The 24,303-nt window shown below is 40.1% G+C and overlaps 1 protein-coding gene across 1 annotated transcript in view; it reads left to right on the top strand.

Annotated features, from left to right (window-relative positions):
* The window catches only part of DAAM2 (dishevelled associated activator of morphogenesis 2), a gene marked incomplete at its 3' end in the record, with an annotated part of 98,363 nt that overhangs the window by 11,621 nt on the left and 62,439 nt on the right, over positions 1 to 24,303 (top strand). Inside the window, exon 2 of the mRNA XM_010182510.1 lies at positions 10,780 to 10,869. Within this exon, the coding sequence (XP_010180812.1) occupies positions 10,780 to 10,869 (90 nt within the window). The remainder of the gene's footprint in view (positions 1 to 10,779; positions 10,870 to 24,303) is intronic.

The following is a 24,303-nucleotide window of genomic DNA, read 5'->3' as shown; positions in this document are numbered from 1 at the left end:
ACTAAATCTGGAGTAATTGTTCAGAGAGCAAGAGAAGAACTAAAACCAGCTTCTGGTTTCACTTCTATTTGTGTAAACTTAAACTAATGCCAGAAATGGTGTAGATTTATTGGAGTTCATTTCAGTTTACCTGCATGGAAGTCTGAGCATTTGTGTCTGAGCTGCACAACTAAAGCTTGATAAGAAGTTAATTTTGCTCATTAAATTCTTAATTGACGTCTCAGTTCCTCCTGCCCTTTTACGTAATATTTTATCAGAGATTTAAAGGTCAGCCAGGCTCTGACTTACCCTTGTTTTCCATAGGGGCATATGGCAAATAGGATGCACACATGAGGATAAATCTGGGAGGAGAGGAGTAGGTGGCACCGACGCCCCTGGAAATTCAGCCTGCCTTTGGCACAGGGCCGCAGCAGCAATTCCCAGCCCACGTTTGAAGAGTTGAGCCAGCAGGACTGTGTTTGGGCAGGAAGCGATCAGAGAGGTGTGTGCCTGTGTGCTTTGGCACCATCCAGGCTGTGAATTGCTCCAGCCTAGGAACCTCCTCTGAACTCATTAGTATTAAAACAGAACAGAGGAGACTTTGTAGGGAGGGAGAGGGTGGGGAAGCCAGAAAGGTAGCAGTTTAGATGGCAGTTTCCTAATAACCTTTCCCACACCTACCTTCCCATGCAGAGTCTCATCTAAAAGACCTTAGCATGAAAAACAAACCCTGGCATAGGGAAGGGAAAGGAAGGGGGAAATGAGGGGAGGAGAAGGAAAGGAAATGAGGGGCGGGGAATGGGCACTGTACTGAAACAGCAGATTTATTGTTATTTAGTGTCATATGTGGTGATACTAGATGGTCTTTTTGAGAGTGGTATTTGAACTACTGTGTATAATCAGAATATGGAGGTAAATACCATACTTACCCTAGAGGACTGGCAACCTGTCACAGTGAAACAATGTATCAAGCAGAGGTTTAACAGTTTCAGTTCTGTTTGGTGTTTTCCTTTAGTTGACTGATAGCGGAATATAGAGCATACCTATTAACTTTCCAAATGTCACTGGGCTGTAAATACTGTGGATATGTTAAAAAAAACAAGCTTTAAAGAGGATGGAGAATTTATGTGAAAAAGGATGGGATTCAATGGGGACAGTTAAAACATGCTCCTTTTACGAGCAAGTCTGGTAATTCAGGATGGGAAGTAGACAAGTGAGTGCACTTCTTCAGAGAAGAAACTAGGGATTATAGTGGATAACAAGTGGATATAAGTCATGCAGGTTTTTAGGGTTTTTATTAAATAAAAAAAGTAATTTTCTTTATGGAATATGTAACTGGGAATGCAGTCTGGAAGATGCATGAGGTAATCTTTGTACTCAGCATTGGTAAGTTCTCAGCTGCAACATTGTCCTTACTTCTGAACAGTGCACTTCAAGAAAGATGTACTTTGACCAGGGAGAGCCCGGAAGTCAATTAGAAGAGGAATGAGAGGTCCAGAGGACATGACCTCTAAGAAAGTTTGAAAGAGCTGGGCTTGTTTAGCCTCAAGAAAAGACTGAAGAGAGACATTACAACAGCCTTTAATAGTCTTGAAAACTGTTATCAAGAGGACTGTTACCAAGAGGAAGGAAAAAATCTGCTCACCGTGTCTGTGGTTGAAAGGGCCGGAAGTAATAGGCTTAAATTGCAGCAGCAGGGATTCAAATTAGACATGAGCCTGACTATTCAGTTTTCATCCCCATCCCTCTCTCTGGGCTCATTCCAATTCACTGACATGAACATGCATCCTATCTTAATAGAAAAAGCAGTGATGACAGTCAACTGTTTGTGTTACTGTCCTCATATGCCCGCCTTTATCCAGGTGAGTCCCTCCTGCTCTACCCATATTATAACCCTGCATGTATGTGAATACGTATCTAAGTCATGATCTCTTTCTCTAAACATCTGTGTGTACTGTTGCACAAACAGGTAGTGGTTTTCCTCATTCTTTCTATTTCGCCCTGCAGATTATTGTCTCACATATGTGGTTTGCCTGTGAAGGGCAGAAAAGTGAACAGCAGATGCTGCCAGTGGCCTGTGAAAGGGGACTGCCACAATAGGCCTTGCTGGTTTTATGTACCTGTGTGCTGTCAAGTCACAGAGGGTTTCAAAGAGTAGGAGAGAGACAGGATTTATCTCTTCTCCAGGAAGCAAAGAAGCAATCAACCAATGATTAAGGAGGAAAAAAGGAAGCAGTATTGTGGAAGGGAGTGTTTGGGGGAAGGGGAGTGTTAACTGACTTTCTGCAAGATAAATTTCTCTGCCAAAAAAACAGTGTCCTTGATGGATGAAATTCTCTCTCTGCTGCTGAGCCTTAGGAATGAGTAACTTCTGTCTTGGCAGGGTAGAAGAGAAACACATCTTCTAGTATGTAAACATCAGGTGCTTTCTGTCTTGTACTGTTATGACTGAGAATCAAGAAATTTGAGTCACTAGTACTGAATCGGTTTTAAAGCCACAGCTTTTTGAAAAGTCAATAAGGAAAAAGAACATAATGGAATCATAGCCTTTTGTTTGTCTGCTTTTCCACTTTACAGTCACATCTGTGGCAGTAGCTGAAATGTATACATTGCTTCCTATGCCAGCAGGCTGTGTGAGCGATTCATGTGTGCGCAGTGGTTTCATCATGGACAAATGTAGTGGTAACACATTGTAGGTATGGGCAGATGTTATGTGATATCTCTTATGTATACAGTTCTTGTGTATGTAAGGTGCAAGTGGCATACATATATACACATACACATACTATGCATAGAAACACGATGACGTTTTCCAGTGGTCCACCTAATTCTTATCAATTGGGAAACTGAACAAAATATCACTCTCCAGCCTCATGTGCTATGCTGTTTCTGTGTGCTTTACAAAGGCTGCTTTTACTGCCAAGGGTTAGGATGAGATGGAACAGCTTGAGGGGAGGAAAGGGTTTGTTTTAGGGGTTGTTTTGCTTTTTTTTTTCCTGGGTCACCAGTGGACTCAGGACATATATCAGGTGTCCACGTGGGGACTTTTAACCAATGTGCTGGCTGCGTGGGTGGTAGTGTCGTTGCCTGTTGAAAGAATATCTGCCATCAAGTTCTGCTCTGGGTAGAGCCATACAGTTGTGCCAGGCAAAGCCCTGAGAAGGTAGGAATGGGAACTGGATGTCATCTAGAGAAGGAGGCTCTGGTTTACTCCTTTCAGTACCTGCCTCAAGCACACTTCAAATTCTGCAATTGCTTATTAGGTAAGGCTTGTGATATATTTCTCTTTTTCAGAGACCCTTCCTGAGCAGTACTTTTTTTTTTGCACTGCTCATTGCTCCAGTTTGCACATGAGCGTAGGCAGTTTGTGCAGTCGAATGAACCTCATTCACTGACAGTTTGAACAGTCAATCTTTCAGACTGCCTTATCGACCTCCTCAATATTGGAAATGTGCACCCTTCCAGCAGGCTGCCTCTTACATGTCAGCCTGATGAGCTGGATTGAACAAAGCAATGTCAGGAAAACTGTAGGGGAATAATCCTATACTGTCCCCTGGAGGTGGACACAGTGATTAAATAGAGAAGGTTTATCTCTTCTGCTTCAAGGATTCATAAGCTGTTTGCAAAGAGACTGAGATCTGAAAAAGTTTGATTTTTTTTTCCAGCAGGCTGCCTCTTACATGTCAGCCTGATGAGCTGGATTGAACAAAGCAATGTCAGGAAAACTGTAGGGGAATAATCCTATACTGTCCCCTGGAGGTGGACACAGTGATTAAATAGAGAAGGTTTATCTCTTCTGCTTCAAGGATTCATAAGCTGTTTGCAAAGAGACTGAGATCTGAAAAAGTTTGATTTTTTTTTTTTTTTTTTTTTTTTTTAGTTCACTCACTGTAGTTATCTCTGAAGCAGCTTTTTGGACAGCTGCCTCTGGAACTGTGATGAAGGTGTCTCTCTTTCTGCTCCTCCTCAACTTCCCTCCCTGGTGGGCAGAGGCACAGCTCCAATATGCGCCACTAAACTAACCTGTTATTTGCCAGCAGAAGCTGGCATAGGCAGCATGAACCAAAAAATAAAGGTTCCTGTGACTGTTGTTAATGTAGAAGTGTATCTTTCAGGCAATATAAGTCATGTGTTAGCAATGTGGTCCTACTCTGTTCGCTTGTTAAAACTATAATAGTTATGCTATATTGGATTCTGTATTGCAAAAGCTTGTAGTGTGCTGCTGACAACCTCCTCCCTGATCTTTCCACTGCTTCCCCTTCTTCTAGAGTCCCAGACATGTCAGTGCCATTTATCTCATGTCAGCTTGAGTTGTACTTCAGCACTGATTAACCCACTGTCAACTTTCCCTCAAAGTGATATCACATAAACATGAACCTTCTCTGAGGCCTGCCAGTGGATGCTGGATGGGATCCCATGGTGTGTTACAACCACTTTTTACTTTCTACAAGATTTAAATAAATTCATTGAAGTCATAAGCCTGTCAGCTGTGCTATGCCACTTGGTAGCATCAGTGGAACTGGAATAGGGCCCTTTTGGGGTCATGGTGACGGACTTCTATATAAATTACCTTGGGGAACCTGAGACAACAGGTATCATACTGGATAGGGAATTTATTATACTGGCAACAGTGTATTATACTTAATTTTGTAACTTGGATGTGTTTGATGCTGTTAAGAGACTGAGAGAGAATGACTGATGAGGTGGATAAGGAAGAGTGCATTTGTGCATGACAGGAAAAAAGGGTCAAAGAGAATGAGAAAAAAGATTAGAGAGAGGAAAAAGAAAAGGTAGGTGTGTGCAAGAGAAAGGAAAAACGAAGGAATGGGAATGTGAACAGAAAGCAAGATAAGAGTAGTCCATTTACCTAAAATTATTATAGTGCAAGGTCATAATGTAAAATTTAACACACTCCTAGAACCTAGGTTTTTGAGGTGAGTATGCAAGCAAGTTATTAAAATAAAAAGTCTTCAAATCACAGAGGATTTCTGAAGTGTGTAAAGGCATCTTAATGTTATTCCTACTTTCTCGCTTTTGGTCCCTACTGGATGACTTACAAAGAACCACAAAGGATAATGCTGGTGTGAAGAGCAAAAGGAAAACTTTGGAGCTGCACAAAAAATTTTGCAAATACCAACGCTATACCCATCTTGAAAGGGACATTAACTCACCTGCAACACAAAATCAGCCAGTTTTTTTAGGCAAGGAGTTGGGAAGTGTTTGACCATCTACAGAGGTTGTTCTACGGGTTGCAGAGCTTTTGCACAGCCCTCTGAAGCTTTTGATGCTGGTCACAGGTCAGATAACTGCTGGCCTCATCTGGTCTGGAAGTTCTTAAGTCTCTGTTTTGAGTTAACAAGGGAGAGTGCAGTTTAGGCTTTCTGGGGAGCTTGGCCAGTTTGTGCCATCTGAGGATCTGGTTCCTATGGTGCCTGTTGATGCTGAGACATAGCTGTCCTTTTGCTTGAGTATCCATCTGTGGCTAAAGAACCAAACAGTGCAATAGTGCTGTAATCAGAAGTTCAGAATAGGTAACTCTGAAGAGCAGAAAGGATGAAGTCTATTTGCCAATATGTTACATCTCAGGGTGGATTATGTGCAGCAAAATAAAGATTGATTTCATGCCAGAGCTACACCTCTGGGGATGGTAAAAGAATTTAAAAATTCTTTAATATTTGACTGAAAATATTTGTAGGCAGAAATAATAATTTAAAAATGAGAATATGCTTTTAGATGTCATTAACTTCTCTCAATCATAAAAAAAGCCATCAAATGTGAAACACAGGCCTGGAATGGGTGCTTATATGAATTATATGCTTTCAAGAACACTGTAAGTAAGAGAGACTGTAATCTACAGCTAAAAATTAAAAGTATAACTCAACTATCTGTAGCTGAAATTATAGGAAATTGATGAAACAAGACAGGTATTCAACTAAACATAAGAAAATAAACAAAATCTCCTGTCCCTTCTGGCAAAATGTATTATGCTCATATTAATGAAGTTATTGCCTGCAGTAAACAAAACATATCATGTCAGAATTCTGTGCTTCATTATGCTGGAAGTGTTATGCATGATTCATTAAACTTTTACGAAGACAAAACCAAACCAAAAATACAACAACAAAAATCAACGTCACCAGCCTCTGAAAGTTGATTGGTTGGTTGGCTGTTTTGGGTTGTTGTTGTTTTCTGTCTTTTCCAAAATGAAGCAGTTGTCTGACCTTAAGTAGCTGGGAAGCTCCCTGGTGACCAGGAAGTCTGGCAGCCAGTGAAACTGGGTCAAGCAGAATGAGAAACTGGAACTGAGGAAACCTCCTATGAGGGTCCAAACATCCCTGGAGTATCGAGTTTGGGGCTCTTGGTCTCCAGCATTCTGACTTGAAGCCAAGAGGTACTGAAGCCCTGATAGTCTGTGCACTCATAGTCTTGAGGTTTCCATCCTGTGGCTTCAGCATCAGTGTGTTAAAAATGGGAAGTCTCATTATGTCCTTTCAGTATCTTACTAAGTTTGCCTTTCAAACTATTTTAAGTTTTCCTCATTTAAATTCTAAAATTCCTATGGACTGTCTAAGTCTCCTTGCAAGGCCAGGTGAAGTAGACTGGTAAAAGAACAGCTATCCTGTGACTCTGTCCCACCTTTCCATAAATGACTGAATGGTGGAGGTACAATACACATTTCAGTACAGAGATGTTCGTAGGCATTGAAGACTGTCCTTTAGAGAGGCAGGCACGCTGGTAGGTGTTGAAGGTTCTCCCTTAGTGGTTCTTTTGGAGAACCACTCTTCTGCATTCCCAAAATACTAGTTTTTTTTCTATTTTAATTCCATTTCATGTGACTAAGAGAAGTACTGCCCATTCTATGTGAGAAATGCTTTTCTGTCCAGCTCTTATGGAGCTTTGAATAATATCATTATCAAGCTGATATCTACACAGCATCAAATCCAGCTTTCACACTTTGATGAATGTTCTCAAAAACAGGGGACATACTGTGGTTTTAAATCCAACAAAATGCTGTTTTTATGTTTCCTACCCATTCCTCCTTCTTGTTCCCTTTTTTTTCTCTCTGTCTTTGATTTCCTTGGGTTGTAGCCATTTTGAATGGAGGCCATCTTCCCTTTTGGCCTGAGAGCTGGACTGGAACCTCAAATCCAGCTCCAGTACATTTTATATATTTTATCATTGAAATTCAATCTGTGTAAGTAAAAAAAAATGCCCACATGAAAGTGAAATTAACTTGAATGTATCCTCATCTCAGTAAATAAAATAAAATCAAATCGGAAATAGATAAAGGAGAGAAATGTAAGGAATATTAACTGGAGGTGCTTTACATCTCCCTTAGGACAGCCTGGCAAGTGTCTTTTTAATCCATGCTTCCTGAGAACACTTGCAACTTCAAGTGTTTTTAAGAGCAAGGAGGCTGAGCTCCATTGTGCTGGGTCACGCTGGCATGAATTGCTGAAACCAAGCTGCCCATCCAAGGCATAGAAGAGGAGTTACTGCATTTAAGTTGGGAAGCTGGCACAGGTAGTGGAGGAGGGCGTTTTCCCCTCTTTGTTTCAACAGACCTTTTTTATTTTGCCATTTATGTTTGCTCCCTGGGCGTTCGGTCACGTCAGCTTTCTTAGCCTGGCTCCATCCCCAGTCTTGATGACTGCATTCAGAGTTTGTAGTTATTCCCCTTTCTCGCCAGCCTTTGTAATTCCTTTCTCCTTCAATAGCTGCTTGCTGTGTCCCTAAGCTAACTCTAGGGTCTGAAATTCTGCATACTGGCAGATCTGCCTCTCTTGTTGGGTCAGAATGACCTATTCATGGAGCACATTACCCTTCTGAAATTTACTTCTTCTGTTGTTCCTCCTGCTTCCCTCAAAGCAGCAACTTTCCTTATGTACCACCTGTAAGGATCCTGAGTGAAAATAGGAAAATGGTCCACCTGATCCAGGATCTTCTTTCTTAGCTAGATCCAGGGGTTTCCTGTGCAGTGGTCTTCTGATGATCTGCTATAGAGAGGGGCTGGGGATGGGAGAGTTAAGATTATTTGGAGCGTCCCAGAAGAAGGGTTTGTGTCTCTTGTATTTTGCAGGGATTTTTTTGGTTCTTTATAGGCTGGAATTTGATGATTAATAGAGTAGCTAGAGGGGGATACGTAGGCCTCTTCACTTGCTCTTGCTCCTTTCTTCCTCTCAGTGAAGTAGCACACTTTCTGAAGACTAACTTCCGGAAAGGACATTGACTGCTGCTTTGCATTCTGGAGAAGGTGTCTCTCTCACTGCTGAATATTCATGCTTCCTACCTGCCCATCTGACCTGGGAGTTAGAACCCAGCATTTTGCCTCCTAATGAAGACAAACACTAGCTGTTTCAAAAGGAAGGATAATCAGTCCTCCATGTGTTTTTTTTCCAGTCAGGTGTGTTTGGGTTTGCCTTTGGTGATCACATTATGCCTGGAACCCTGAGCAGTTTCCTTATTACTATGTTATCTGAGCTAATGTGATGACTTCTAATGTTCGGGCTTAATCTATCCCCCTGAGTCACAACAAAGTAGGGTGTGGATGCACTTTGTTCCTACAGGATCTTCCATCCCTTCAAAGTACTTTTCTGGGTTTCTGTCCTGAAAAGAATTTAATGCTATCAGGATGCAAAATTACATGACTGGAAGTTGCATATTCTTATTGCTCCACTGAAAGCAGAGTGCTCTTTTTATGTTCCTGATACTGCAAGCATCCAGGGCAGCGTCTAGAAGCTGCTGAGTGGCAGCATCCTGGGTGGTTTAGGTCAATAGCAGTGTCCTTTTGACGAAATGGTTGTCTTGAACTATATTGGTTGAGATCACTGTTCAGTTTTGTGCACAGTTTCTTGAAAGAGCTTTTACTGCTTGTCTGATCTGCCCTCAGACTCCAGAAACAGCAGTATGGATTAGAAAACCAAGTTAGTTGCTCTTTATTAAAAAAAAAAAAAAAAAAAGAAAAAAAAAAAGGCCGCGGCTAAGATCATTAAGCAATTCAATAAAACAGTAATATTTTTTCTAAGAATTTGGCTGAGCCCTGCCAGCTCATTTCAGATGTGTATTCTGGCCCCCCTTTGGTGGTTCTTCCAAACCTGGCATTTCTGATTCCTTGTCTGCCCCTCCTTCCCCTCCCACATGCTTGACCTCCATCAGCATTCCTTTGCTTGTCTTAAGACCTTACATGTCGTTTCACTCTCCCTCTCCCCCCAAGAATGTGATCCTGGCCTGAGCTTTCTAATTGTGTGTAGCAAGGATAAAACTCCTTGCCTCGCTTGGCTGCCCCCTTGTTTGGAAGCTCACCCTAAACATTTCCACATGGTTTGCACTCTTTTTGCACAGCTAAAATTGTGGGGGTTTTTTGCCTTTAAACCTTTTCTTGTTTAAAAAACCCTCCAGCTTCTTCTACCTTGGACTTCTGGCACTGACCTCGCCTTGTTACTGTTTGCATTTCTTTTGTACCTTTTTGCAGCTGAAATCTCTATGGGCTTTTAAATCTGTCAGCAGCCGCTACCAGGCTCAGTGTGCAATTTAGCTCACTGTTTTCACAAGTTTCCCAGCCCTGAACACTTTCCAAATGAGCCATTGTTGGGCTAAGTTAAAGAGGTATTGTCTCTGCTCAGGCTAGGTTAGTGTGGGTGCCAGATTCTGCATGTGCAGCGTTCTTAGTTGCTAGAATGTCATCTTAATATTGGACCCCTGGACACTTCCTTCTCCAAACATTTTCAAATGTATAGCGAAAAGAAAACCCTGCCAAAACTGATTCATTGAAATGTTATTGGAAGCTTGTCGTTATATTGCCAAAACTCTCATTTAGACATCTACACTTGTCCCTGCTCTTGCAGGCTGCTTGCAATGAAGACCATTCTTATTTTTGTAATTCCCATTAGCACCTGAAACTGGTAGCTGTGATTGGAGCCTTGTTCTAGTCAGTGCTGAATAAACACAGATTTTTGAGACTTGTTGTATAGGAAGAGAGTCTACTGTTATAAACTTTTACAGAAGAGAAACCAAAGCTGGGGAATTTTGTGGTGTATCCAGAGGGAGCTTGTGACAGAGTTGGAAGTCAGTTCTGGATCACAGCATTATCCCTCATTTTACAAATGTAAGGTTGACTGTGCTCTAAAAAGGGTATGCTCCACTGAACTCACTTTTCTTAACAGAGACTGAGTTTACTGGTCTGTTTAACCTGATATGACGCTGCGTGGAGATGCATCATTTATGTCTGAAACTCTCGTTGTCTTTTGCCGGTGACTGTGTGGTTCACAGGACAAACATCTGGACAAACATTTCAACCTGTAGGTTGCTGTTGCCATTACTACTACTAGGCAACTGTCTTGTGACCTTTGCTTAAAAGATGCAGTAGCTTCACTCTTCTCCTACAGAAGACCAAGCTGGTACTGCAAGCCAGGAAAAAGGTGTATTTAATTTTTAGCCTTTCTCTAAGAGTTGTGACAAGTGTCTGTGTCATAATCCAATGCTTTGAGTTTTTCACTTCATGCCTGTCATGTGGTCTTTCCCATCCTTGACTAATCATTAGTAATAGAAGTTTGACATGAGAATTGTTCAGGCTGCCTCTCTTCTTAGGTTCTGCTCTGACAGGGAGAACTCAAAGTAGCAAGGTAAAAATTACGAAACCAATAATTTTTTGAGTCTTTGGGAGCCACTAAGTCCTCTGCCTTTTGACAGAAAGCTAGTTAATGTGCCTGGTACAGATTCCTCTCAACCGATTAGAAATTGCCAATGCAGCTGTTGACTGTTGGTTTTTTTTTTCCTATTTTTCTTTCTCACAATCTCCAGGATGAATTGGATCTCACAGACAAGAACAGAGAGGCTATGTTTGCACTCCCTCCAGAGAAGAAATGGCAGATTTATTGCAGCAAAAAGAAGGTAATGCTGTTGTCCTGATTGAAAAACTCACTAATTAATTCTGTGTCTATGTACATAATTACTGATATACATCTGATCTACAACTACGTGTTTATCTACTGTTTACTCAAGAACATGATTAAGTGATGTAAGGATTTTTATCAGCATAAATATGGCACAACTTTCTTACAGGTAGTGTATGTATGTGTGATTTCTGAAGAGAATGTTAACAAGTTAAAATTGTATGTCATCCCATTTTGAGTCTTGTATGTGTTTGGTTTTGATTATTTTTTTTTTCTTGGAGCTGGACAAAAAGCTATCATGGAAATGTTTTAAGGATTTTTTTTAAAACTTTTTTAAGTTGCTTAGAGTAGAAAATGTATTACTGAAGTATTTCAGGATCTCGTAAAATATCTGTCAAGTACATAATAGTAGTAATGTCTTAAAACTTGGTAATTCAAGGTCTTCTGGAGTCTGTAGGAAATGTTCCATATTGCACTGGAAAGTGAAGACAACCTGCTCCTATCAGTTTCTATGTAACGTTTCTCCATTCAAGGTCTTCAAATTTCTGACAAACCAGTGAGAGGGGCAGTAAATCAGAGGCTGATGTATCACACTGGGTGTTTTGTCACTGGAAGAAGTGAAAGCACTGGGTATTTTGTCACTGGCCAAGTTGTATCACTGTTGTGAAACTTGTAAAAGGAATTCCTGCAGGAGTAGTGTGGTAGAAATGTTTTTCTGCTCTAGGAAGGAAACACAGCCAGAAACAAAGATAGCGCAAATAGCATGTATTCAATAAATGGTAGAGAAAAAAGATATAGTGAGTTTGTTACTTAGTTTTATTTCCCTAATGTGCAAGTCATGCCATGAGAGCATCAGTCTTTATATGTAAGTCCGCATATCAGAAGCTGAAAGAGGAGGTTTAGATTTTGATACTGAAGGTAGCATATTGAAACCTTGATGATGGTCCTTCTGAGGTCTTTTCTGACTTTCTTTCCTCAGAGGAGGTGGGAGGGAGCTTTCTGAACATGTAATTAAAGAAATCCTCAGTCAAACCAATCAGATGGGTGCTTTGCATATGTGTTGCTTTTGGTTGAAAAGCATCAAACAGGGAAGTTAATAGCAACAAATTAGATACAGTGCCTCGGAGCTAGCAGTAATTCAGGAAGTGCATAAGTGCAGCCTATGCTGAGTTGTGTTTGGTGCTCTCTGTTTTTCTTCCTGCTGGTACACAGAGCTTGCAAGTGGAGGGAAGGTGCAGGCTGCTGTGATTAATGTCTGCTTTACATTTTTGCTGGCCGGCTTAGCTGGCTTTTTCAGCTCTAGTGGGAGAGGATCTATTTGTAGCCGTCTTAAAGAACCACACATTCCACCTCCCAGCCTTGGCAGGAAGATTAAGGCTTTAATGTATTTAATATGTTGGTTGGATTCACTACATTACACTTTTTTTTTTTTTTTAAAGCAATGAATTTGATATAAGAATCCTGAAGACCTCCAGAGTTAAAGGAGCTGCATACTGGAAAATCTTTATAATGTATTTGTAGTGCAACCTCAGTTAGCTGAACTCCAGCTGTCCAAAACGATGTACTAACTAGAACAGGATACTATTGCCAGATGTCTATTCATTACACTGTAGATACTTTCAATTACTTGAAACCTTAACTGTCCAATGTTATTCATAATTTCCCTCATAGCCACTCAGATGATCGGTGATGACACATCTCTCTCTTTGGCCGACTACCTTAATCCACCTATCATCATCGTTTTACAGTGACAAAGAAGCTTCTTGCAGGCTTCCCTTTAGAGGAAAGCTATCTTTTCTCTGAAGAATTTGTAATATAATTTTAACCACAAAGACCTCACTTGGTAGAACACTGTCAGCCGTCCAGGACAAGGCCCTAGAGAGCTGATGCTCGGTTCTCTGAGTTTCCTGGGAAGGGAGGGCTCTATGCTTTGTAACATGGCAAGTGGAAACACTACGAATTAGAAGTCAAGAAATGCAGGTTGAGATAACAGTTCACCATCAGTAATCTCAGATGCCTTGTCTAGTCTAAAAGTAATGGGAGGTCAGAGCTTCCTGATTTGCTCCAAAGGTGGGGAGATTAGTGGAATGTCTTAAGTAAACAAATGTCTTTTGCAAAAATGAAGATCAGTCATTGTTGTAGGCATGCTGTCCATTTGTCTTGGCAGTTAGGCTTTGGATATGATCTTTTATGGTACTTGTTCCCAATGTAGTAGCAAAAAGTAACTGTTGTATCAAAAAACTCATTCCACCTGCTTTTAGTATGAAGCCTCCCTAAAGAAATGTCTATATGCCAGGGGCATGGCTTGCCAATCAGTATTTTATGGTACTCAAAGGAGATTCAGTTCTGGATTGAGATTTTGTGGTTTTGGGTGATATCTACAGAGGAGCAATCACACAGTGTCATTCATACAGCCAGTCTTGCCTTAGTCACTTTTGACCATTTGAGGTTCATATCTGAAACAGTTAGTACTAAAACCGAATCCCCAATAATAAGTAGCTTCAGCTAGCAGCTATAGTGAACTATTGGAAAGCAAGTCGTTTACTTTTTATGACCTTTTCTACCTCCAGAGACTAATTTGTAAGCCTTCAGTTGAGCAGATTTTAGTAGGAAGCACACAGACTCTGCAGAGTTAAACAAGTTAAGTTTTTTTTCTTTTTTTTTTAATACTGTGTTTCTTTGAGGGAAAAAATTGGTAGCGGATGTCTTTCCAAAGTATGATGAAATGAGACTAGCTGTATCATACAGCTTCTCTTGAAACAAAACCAACAGAAAGCTCAGTCGTAATAACTATGTTGATCTCTCCTAGATATTTTGGGGTTTTCTACTCTTCTGATTTTAGTGGTACTCTAGCATAGCATTAACATTGAGTTGATTGTGCTTTACCTACACAAGTGAGATTATTCAAACACAAATATAGGTGCAATAATCAGCACACTGTAACTTTACAGAAATAAGCATTTATGACATCTCAAAAAAGAGTACATGCTTATAATCCTTAAACTGATTATGCTTTTTCTAGTATGGGAAACATATCTAGAGAAAGGCTTCTTCACAATAGCAAAATAGACATCAACATTCAGAAGAAAATTCATCTGGACCATATGCTGTAACAGCCAATATGCAGGAAAGAGATTTTCCTTATGATTCCATCCCTTGCAATTATTTTTTCATATCTGTCAATTATAATTTTAACATACCTGATGAATAAAAAAAACTTAGCAAACTTAATATGAGAATAAGAGTCAGGAAACTTCTTGGTTCTAAAAGTCTTTCATCTAAATTGTTGTATAATTTCAAAGAATTTGCCATTATCATATTTATATAGAAATGCATTTCTCCCTACCTGAAAGAAAGAGTAGCAAAGTTAGCAAACTTTATGGCAATGTTCTGGCAATGCCACACTTTCACACTGTTTTCCTGCACCATATACACATCTTGGCTGCACACAACATACCTTCTCTCCCTTTTTGTTTTCTTGCCCCCCCCCTTTTTACTTCTTGCTCCCCCTTTTTTCTTCTCGTCCCGCTTTTTTTATTCTTGTCTTTTTTTTCTTGTCCTTTTTTCTTTTTGTCCCTTGTCCTTTTTTTGTCTCTTTTTTTTTAAGATGCAACCTTAAAAATCTGCATATATTTTCAGTTTAAGTATTGTTCGTTCTTTTTCCTTGCTAAACCTCTCTGTGTTCTAAGGTATTGTAGCAATAGATCTTATGGTGAAGTCTCCAGACTTGTGGGAGCTCACCGCGAGAAGCAGGAAGGATGCAGTTGAAGGCACTTTTGTGCATTACACAATCAGTAAGAAGTCCACGTCCTTTGGGCTGAGGTCACAGGTCAATGCTGAAGCCAGTGAAGCTGCAGTCCAGGTGCAGACTACCCCAGATGCCCTTCTAGAGAAGGTTTGCACCTCTCCCACAAAGAAGCAGGAAATAATTCTGCATCACCTTATGTTCAGTTCCCTTTGCCTAACCTGAGTACTGCCTCCAGCCCGACATTAGGCTTCAGAATGCGTTGGAGAATCCATGCCTTAGTCAGACTTTAACTTTTAGTAGTTTTACTGCAGTCTTTTTATATAGTTTGCAACTGAATTTCACAAACTCCCACTTTGGTCCCATGCTGGCTGTCTAACATTACTGAAGATAATGTCTACATGTCAGGTTTGGGGTTTTTTTCTTTCTTTAAGCTTTGCCCTTGAGGTTTGCATTGTCAGCAAAATATCACCATAGAAAGTATAGCTTGATATTGTACAGCCAGAAGTAAGATACTTCTGTCCTCCATCCCCATGCCTGCCTCCAAAGTCCTGCAGAGCTCTAAGCAAAATTTCCAGTCCAAACCCATTCTGTATCACTGCTATGAACCCAGCTTGAAACCTAACTGCAGTTCCAGCCTCCAGAGAGTGAAATTCACCCTGTAGCTTGGATTCCTCCTCCTGTTAAAACTATAAATATAAAAATTAATTCATATATGAATACATGTATGTGTTTATATGTTTAAAAAATATGAAAGCGGCTGGAGGAATCTAAGTTGCATTTGCAGCTTTTGATATAATTACCTTAGCCTATCAAAGAAGAAGCAGAAGGTGGATGCAAATATAAAAGCTGGAGTACTCCTTGCCTCTGGGGAAAATGTTCTGAAGTGAGTGAAAGTTCCTGCACCTACTGTTTGTTCTTGGGTTGCTCTGTTCTGTGTTTTTGCTCTGTAAAGTGTAGCTTCAGCCTGGTTAAGATAGAGAGGCAATTATTTCTCAGCTAAAGTGAACTGGCAAAGCTTTTCTTCCAAAATCCTGAAGTTTTTTCTGTTCATTTAAGGCTTCATATGGAGTCTCTAAGAGCAGGAGGCTGTATTACATTTGTTGCACTTAGTTAAGAGTTATGCAATTCTTGCTGTAGGAAAGTGCTCATTTCTTCAGGTTCCTACTTTAAAGTAGGAGATATACATGGAGCTATTCAGAGGAAGATAAATATTCCCTAAAGAAGAGAGAAAATGAATCTTCATCTGGTCTTATTTAGTGATACAATATACCAGATGAAGATCACACCATTGTGTTGTCTGAGTGCGGGTTTTTGGTTTTGTATTGTCTGATCCAAGCTATGAAAGCCCTTTGGGATTCATCATTTCTGTATGAGGAGTGCCAAGCACGTGGTTGTCTCATAATAAATAGAGTGGGAAGTTTGGAGTTGTATTATTTTTGATTCTATCTTCTTGCAGTATTTTTTCCTCTTTGAAATGCTGTTAGAGTCTGTTATTGATTTGGAATATTAAACTGTTTTGGTTATGGATTTATAGCTGTAAGAAGCATTTAATGTGTCCCTTATAAGTTCCTTTCTTTAGAGTTGTTATTCCACATGCTGTATATGGGAGCAGCAGACATGAACACACAAGATGATTTCCTGCAGTATTTGAGAAGCCATTTGTAAGGAATCCCAGTTTGATGGGGCTTGGATATGACTTCATGAGAGTTTTCTCTCAGCTTTGCAGGAAGTGTTCAAGGGGACTGTGGGTGGGTGCTTCTACTCTCTCTTCACCAGGGAAGTCTGAAAAATGCACAGTAACCCTCACAGCAAATACACAGATTCACACACAGAATCGCTCGGTTGGAAAAGACCTCTGAGATCATCACGTCCAACCGTTCCTGTCTACCCACTAAACCATATCCTTAAGTACCTCATCTACCCGCTTTTTAAATACATCCAGGGATGGTGACTCCACCACCTCCCTGGGCAGCCTGTTCCAACTTCTAACGACCCTCTCAGTAAAGAACTTCTTCCTTATCTCTAACCTACGATAGCCTAAAAGCAAAAGCAGTTGGTATAGCAGTTGGTAGGTGGCTGAAGAAGCTTTGTGAAACTTGGAGTGCTTAGTGCTGGTGTACTGATGGCTAAATGATGAGGATATCTGATGTTCACAAGGCAAAGCTTGCCCTGTACACTGGAGCTGGAGAATTAGACTTCAGATAAAGCCTTTGGTGCATCATAAAACTGTTTCTCTTCCTACTGATGCTTTAGAAGTTTGTGGCAGGATTTCAGCTCTTCAACATCTTCATTTAACTCAGTATTCAAACATTGACAGTGACCTGAACAACCTGATCTAAGTTTGAAATTAGCTCTGCCTGGAGCAGATCCCTTCTGCCTGAGGCCCGTTCCATCCTAAATTGCTCTGTAATTCTCTGAACTGACCATAAACCAAACTAGGAAAGCAGCTGTACGGTCCCTATAATGAAGGGAGGCAACAGTCAGGATCTGTGCAGCACACTGTCTCCTGTATTATTGCTATGAGACCAGCTCCTTGCAATAGGCTGCAGCAGAAGATTTTTGGTTCTGTCCCAGTGCCTGGGATCTATAGTTGCTTTTGGTCTGAGCAACTTCCTTAGCTCAAGAGACCGCTGGTGACACAGTCTGAACTGTGGAATTTCTCAAATGAATTCTCTGCATACAGGCTTGCCTTCAGTTAGCCTATGGCTCAGTGGAAGTCTCATAACACGGGTAAGTCACAGTGGGAGGATGTTGCCCTTTGCAGACCACAGCATTCCTTCAGTTGGGTGTTTGGAAAATGCCAGCAATTGTGGAGTTAACTTGCTTTTTTCCCACTGGCATCTGTTCCTTTTTCCGTTTACAGAATGACTTCATGCTCAGATGTTTGGGATGATTAGTTAGCTCAATGCTGACATTGGGTCATTCCAGCATCTTTAGTCTAGGTATGGAAGACAGGCACATGGCTTCAAAAATTACTCTCTTATAACTGCAAGTAGGCTTCAGAACAGTAAATGCAGAAACTTTGGCCTATGACAAGCACAGAACTTAATGAGAAACAACAAAATGCAGCAAGAGCATCACTAATGCAGCAAACGTACACATTTCCTGATTAGTGGTGTACTTGAATCCTTTTAGTGTGAAAGAGCTGCTTGATTAATGGCACCTGTTAATGTGTGTTGTAGGCTGAAGAAGTAGTTCCCAAATTTGGGCAACATGGTTAAACAGTGTAAAATAAAGCCTAAAATGACATACAGTTCTTTTGACATAATTTTATGCAGAGACTGGTTCTCGCTGGAAGAATAAAATTAGATTTATTTAAGACACCATCTCATTCAGTTTTAGTTCTGTATAAAGAATTTGGGCTTTTATTCCTCATCTCACATATGTATAAATTTGTTGATGTTAACCCCATTATTCCTTGTGTAGGTCAGCATACCTGAGAATAAAAATTGGCCATTTTGTAAGGTTTAGCATTAAGTTTCTGTAATTGTGTCTTGATCTTTTTTTCCTTAATGTTTTCTCTCCTATAGCAAGTTGTTACTTTGAGAAACAATATAGTAGGCTTTATGATGTGAGAGACACATCTTAAAAAATTGTGGTGTTTTTTGTTTATTTTTGTTGTGGTTTTTTTCCCCTTGGAGTTGCTCTCATAGTGATTTAAAGGATGAATTTGGTGTCAAGGAGGCTTGCACAATTCAACTGATATACCATTATTGCAGCTTGGAATAGTGATAGCTAAAAGATCACATTGTAGCAGACATAAGAGGAGATAAGGAGATTTTCCAAATGGTTAATTTTACTTGGTTTATGTTTTCCGTGCTGCAATGCTAACAGTTACAGGCTTATTTATTTATCCTGGTATAAGAAGTTATTTTAGGTCAGGGCCCTTAAATTATATATTAATTTATGTATAATCAAAATGTCTTCTCTTCCCCGCACCACCCCATGGGAACAGCATAGAATATTTTTAGTTTCTTCCTCCCTCTCCCTCTCTTCCTCCAACAAGAAAGGTTAGCTGGTGCTTAGAAAATGCCCTCCCAGCTCTTTTGTTCTAATTGCTGATGACACAAACTCCATAAACTTGCCATGGTTTTTGCTGTAGATATTCTGAGTATGTGGAATTTTGGTGTCCACCTTACAGTTCTGCATTTTTCAGGTGTGCTACTAGTGCTCCAGTTGAGGTTAGCACTCAGCACTTCTCGAAAATCAGGCCCAAAATAGTCCTGAGTTTATACAGTGATAGTTGGAAAATTGTCATCATCATGCCTAGTGCTGTGTTTTGCATTTGGCATGCATTCTGTGGGAGTTTCGGAGAGCTCTGTGGGAGCAGATTTGACCCTACCATGGAAAAAAAAAGAGAAAAAATAAAAGGAGGAGGGGAAAAAAAAAAAAGAAAACATTTATCCAGCTGTCATCCTACTAAGATGGTGTAATTTGCTGTACTTAAGAACAAAAATAATGGTGGCAATCCAATTCTGCTGTATGGGAAGTAGGTATAAATGGTGATTGTGTGATTTAGTTGCTGCCACTGGATTAAGTTCTGTCCTTATCTGTCCTTTTGCAAAATTTCTGGGACTCCACGATTCAAACATGAGTCAGTCCTGCTGATGGCATGCAATAATAATAAAATATACTGTATACAATGCAGTTCTTTCAGTTCAGATTAGTCTTAAGTGGATAAGCAAAACCAAAGATATGTAAATAACTAGCATATTTCTCCACTACATAAGAAGTAAGTTAAGCACAGACCAGAGCTCGCTCTTCCCTGTATTCTGAGTTTCACAGAATGCTCACCAGCCTTTCAAAAACCAGCAAATACTGAGCAGGAAGAGTTGCTGAATTCCCTCTCTTTTCAGTGAAAAGTTTAGAAACAAGCACAGTAAACAATTGTTGCCAGGATCTAGTGACAGCAATGAAGAGAAAGGAAGAAGTTTCCTTTTACTGTTCTGGAGACTTGCTTAGTTTTCATTACAGTCAGATATGACAGTTTCAGCTACACACCTGAACTGAGGTGAAAAATTACATTGTCTTTCATGATATTCAGTCATCTGTTGAAAGGCACCTTGCATCCCAAACATTTTGCAGATGTAATAGGCGAGAGAAATGTAGGCTGAGAAAAAGGGAACAGTTTTACCTGAATTTGTGGAATGGGAAAGAGATAGACAAAGCAACTGAATGACATGCTCAGTTATTGGTTTAGCAATTTAAAGGCAATGGGTTTCTCACTCTTAACTTATCCTTTTGTTCACCTGGCCAACAGCTCCTAACTTTACTGTTTTTTTTCAGTAGCAACTGGAGTTAAATAAGGAAGACAAATTGAAAGTACGTGGCTGCTCTCACCATCTAACTGTCATCCCTCCTACTAAAGGGCCCAGAGCAAAAGTGCACTGGAGCAAGCAGGGGTGTCACTGGAAAAACAGGCAGAGGACATGTTGCCCACATTCTCCATAACATTGGGACAGTGAAGAGAAACCTTTTAGGGTTTGGCATTAATAAATTCTGTGTGTGCTTCCAAAGGGACATGTCCTAGGTAGCTGTACTGACTCTAGGCAGGTGTGTCCTAAGTTGAGTCTTTGAGCATGGTTAGTGATGTTTCATTCTCATCATCAAGCAACATGCAGGGTGATTGCCTTGAATGGTAGGTGACTTGATTGTATTTAGGAAAGATTGTAAGTGGTTGTTTGCTGGAGACAAACAGAGTAGGACAAAAAGATAAACTCAGTGCAGACACGTGGCAGACAGGCTCAGTTACACAGGCTGGGCTGTTTTGTGGCTTTTCGCATTTCCTAAAGAATGGCAGGAGGAGGAAAGGAACTGAGAAAGGAGACAGTCCAAATGGCATAATAACTAGTAGGGGAAGGATAGAGCTGAAAGCAGTGCTGTTGGAAAGGGAACAAGGTAAGCTGGATGGGTGAGGAAAAAGTCCCTTTCTGTATTCACAGCATGTTGACTGTAAGCTGAACAGGATTAATGCTAGAATGGAAATGTACTCACAATACTTTCACATAACGCAGAATTAAAAGTAGTAGGGACAATGCCGAGTTTGGATGTTAATAAAACATAAAGAGTGTTGTGCTGCTGCTGCTTAGGATTTGTTAGGATAGTGACAGATTGTTGACTTTGCCTGCCACGGGAATTACTGCACAACCTTGGCCCTGACCTCAAGCTTGCTGCAGGTTTATGGGGACAGAGCTGTGGTTCAGGAGTGCAACCTAAGTCCACAGCCGTGCACCTGGAGAGTAGGCTGTGTCTGTGAGAAATGTTTTTTCTTCTCCTGAAGACCCCCTGAGTAGAATGGTCATGAACAGACATCCTCACTGGTAGGATCCTTCATAGTGGGTATTTCCCTTCACCTCTAAAAGTAGTATACAGAATGGGCTGAGGGAAGGTAAGCTCCCAAGAACTTCATTGGATGTGCAGGGAATTAATGAATTGCCTATCTGGCAGCTCACCTCATTATTTAAATTACACACTTATCAACTGCAAAATATCAGTTGGTTGATTTGGGACTTGTGAAAAGTAGAGCATATAAGAGGTTTTAAACATGAATATGGACTTCAGTTAATAGGACTGAATGATATTTAGGCAGTAACAGAGTTAGGAGAAATATCCAACAAGAGACCAACTTCCATGACAAAGGTAAAACATTCATTGAGGAGCAATACATACAGCAGACTTCCATTTGGCAAGTAAGCTTTGTCCTGAGAGCTGAAGGTGCTGGATAATACAGTGTGGCCTCAGCTGTACATTTAAGTAGTTATGTAAATATAGGAACAAGTTGTCCTCTTGGTCACTGCATTATACCCATAAATTAGTGCCTAGTGATGGTGGGATCTCCACACACTTGTGCAATCTGTAAACGATAAGGGGAGGCTGATGCAGTCAGTGCTGGCAGCAAGGTTACATCTGTCTGTATTGAGGAGAAAGATAAAAAGCCAACAGAAGAGGAAAGAGAAGAGAATAAAGGTTCTTAAAACTAGAAGGGTACTATGCAACCCTGCTATAATTTAAATTTCTTCAAAATGGGATTCTCTCCATGAGCAATCTATAGTAAGTGTTGTTCCAGACAGGGTTATTATAAAACTTAATGTTGGTTTAAACACTACAGTTATACAGTTCATTAAAATCAGTGGTTGAGACTTCTGAGTTTTCAGAAAAAAGTAATTCTTATCTTCAGGTCTTTATCAGCAACCTTTTTTCTTTCAAAAATGACTGACAATCCATTTTACTTTTCTAAAGACTGGTGAATTCTAGCAGCATTGATTCTTCTCTCAGTATTCTGAAAAGATTTCTAAGAAGGGATCCTCATCCTTCATAAATGTATCCCTTTTTCACTTTTACGCTCTTAGATTTTATTGTATTTTCTGGCAGTGAGTTCCACAGTTTGGTGGTGTAAGACATTTTGTGATATAAATAATAATATGAAGTTTTTGACTTTTCCTTTGAAAGGCCAGTTGGTAACCAGCATCAGAGGTCATTATTAGGTCCATGAAGTACCTGGCAGCAGATCAGGCTAAATGAAGAAACAAACAAACAAACAAAAGAAGAAGAAAAAACCCTATGGTCTGTTAGGTAAAATATTCCTGTGTCATAATCCAGTGAATTGGAAGCATGTATGACTATTCCTGTCCTTTATGAGAGGTGATTAGAACTCCTCAGTTGCATGCTTCAGCTGGTAATTTATGAATATTCCCCTTTAATAAGTTATACAGTAGACTGCTTTTGTGGCAGAAAGTTTATTATCTGCACATCAATAGCTTAATTCCAGGGAGAGAAGTAATGTTTGTTTTTCTCACTCTGCATAAATTGTGCTTAAAAGGCTTGGATATAGCTCCCTCCCCCAAACCCTGAGAATATTTGTGTAAATGCTAGTCATGCAGTCTGAGAAATGGCGCAGTGACCACATCTGTCTAGTGAATGGCTCAGTCCTATGGTCTGTCCTGTTTCAAAATTAGCATCTCTTGGGTCATGGTTGGCTTTTTTGGAGGTGTAAACTGTCTGAAAAGCTTAGATTTATTTTAGCTCCAGTTCTGAATTAGTACTTCATCCCACAGCAGATCAAACACATTTTGTGTCTTTTAATGAAAGTGGTTTTTATTTATGCAACTTTGGCTGCTCCGAACTGAGACAGCCAATAGGATGGACAGTGTGTTAATGAACAGGTAGATGTTTCTTTTAAAGCTGAAGTTCTCCTTAAAGTGAAGAAAAGTCATTAGGTTAGTTGTGGAAAAAAGAGAGAATGGTGGTTTGTATGAGAGTGCAGTACGAATTCAGTGTGGATTGGTTCTTGGCTGTGCTGAAGATTTCCTGTGTAACTGGGAACGGTGTAATGGTCTGCATCCCATTTTCCTTGTTTCTGCTGATCTCACTGAAAGGGAAACTGAAAAACCTACTACATGAGTTTCTTTAACAACCTCTGACAATGCAGTGTGCAGTGTTACAAGATTGTGTTTTATTCAGCATTAATAGTAGATGTTGTGATAAGTTGAGTCTTTTTTAGAAAAAAGCATCTGAAAGGAGAAGAGTAGTGCATGTGGGTAATGAAGCACAAGTGATAACCATCTTCCACCCTCTAAGCAAACAACTCATCTTGTCTAAAGTGGCCAAAATATTCATGTGGAGAGCAAGGGTCATGCACCTCACTTTGAAAGAGAACATGGACATGAGTCTGAATCCTGCATGTCTCAAATGAATATATTACCAGTTAAGCTGTTGTTCTCAAAGTGTAGGAGGGCTTCACCTGAATGCAGGGAATCTTTATCCAGCAAAGCTTTCATCTCAGTTGATATAAGTCATGGTAAAAGTTAGAGTTTCAGGGAACTGGCATTAAAAAAAAATACTGAAAAATCCCTACTTATTTGTAATCAGGATCCAAATTCCCATTGACTTTTAATGGGAAATACAAAAAAAATAGCTACAGGGACTTACTCAGTATGATAAATAACATATTTCACTTTTTCTTAAAACTTACTGGTTTCTTGTAATGTCTTGAACTCCATGATTTATGTTTTCTGAACTGTATGTGATGATGCTGGGCCTTCACACCAGGTAAAATAACCTGTCTTTCAGCTCTGTGAGGTATTAGAATGGTGTATACAGGCTGTTGAGAGGAGGAACCATGTTAACCTTAATGTGGCTTTTGCAAGAAAATGCAATTCTTTGTGACCCAAGAATGAACTTGAGCGTGCAGTCTCCAGACATGATACAGTGAACAAGCTGGAACAGGTATCTATATTACAGTAGCCTCATTTCATATTCTTCAGCTATGTTTGCACACTGTTTTTATTGATATAGAGAGCAGCAAATGAATAGTATCATGGTTCCTTGCCCAAGAAAGATTATAAACTTACATTTTACAGCACCAGCAGCGTGGCTTGTTCCCATTCTGTTCTGAACAGAGCAAAGCAGTAAGGTCAGCTGTCTGGAGTTCTGAAGGGACAGAGTTGAGAAGGAAATCACCTTGCCAATGAATAGTAGCCATGCTTGTCATACGACATCCATAACATATGGTGTATTTATTGATGTATCATCTGTTCAAGGAGGAAGTATTATTTTAGTTTGCATGTTAGAATGCTTCATGAGTCATCAGCCCTGGCAATGTATCAGAGGGGAGTGTGGGCAGATAGTGGCAAAATCCATGTTGGTCGCCCAAGGGTGCCAAACACCTGCTGGTCCCATGGAGTT

The sequence above is a fragment of the Mesitornis unicolor genome, unplaced genomic scaffold (assembly GCF_000695765.1).
Source record: "Mesitornis unicolor isolate BGI_N332 unplaced genomic scaffold, ASM69576v1 scaffold22104, whole genome shotgun sequence".
NCBI lineage: Eukaryota > Metazoa > Chordata > Aves > Mesitornithiformes > Mesitornithidae > Mesitornis > Mesitornis unicolor.
This window is presented reverse-complemented; position numbering and strand designations above follow the sequence as displayed.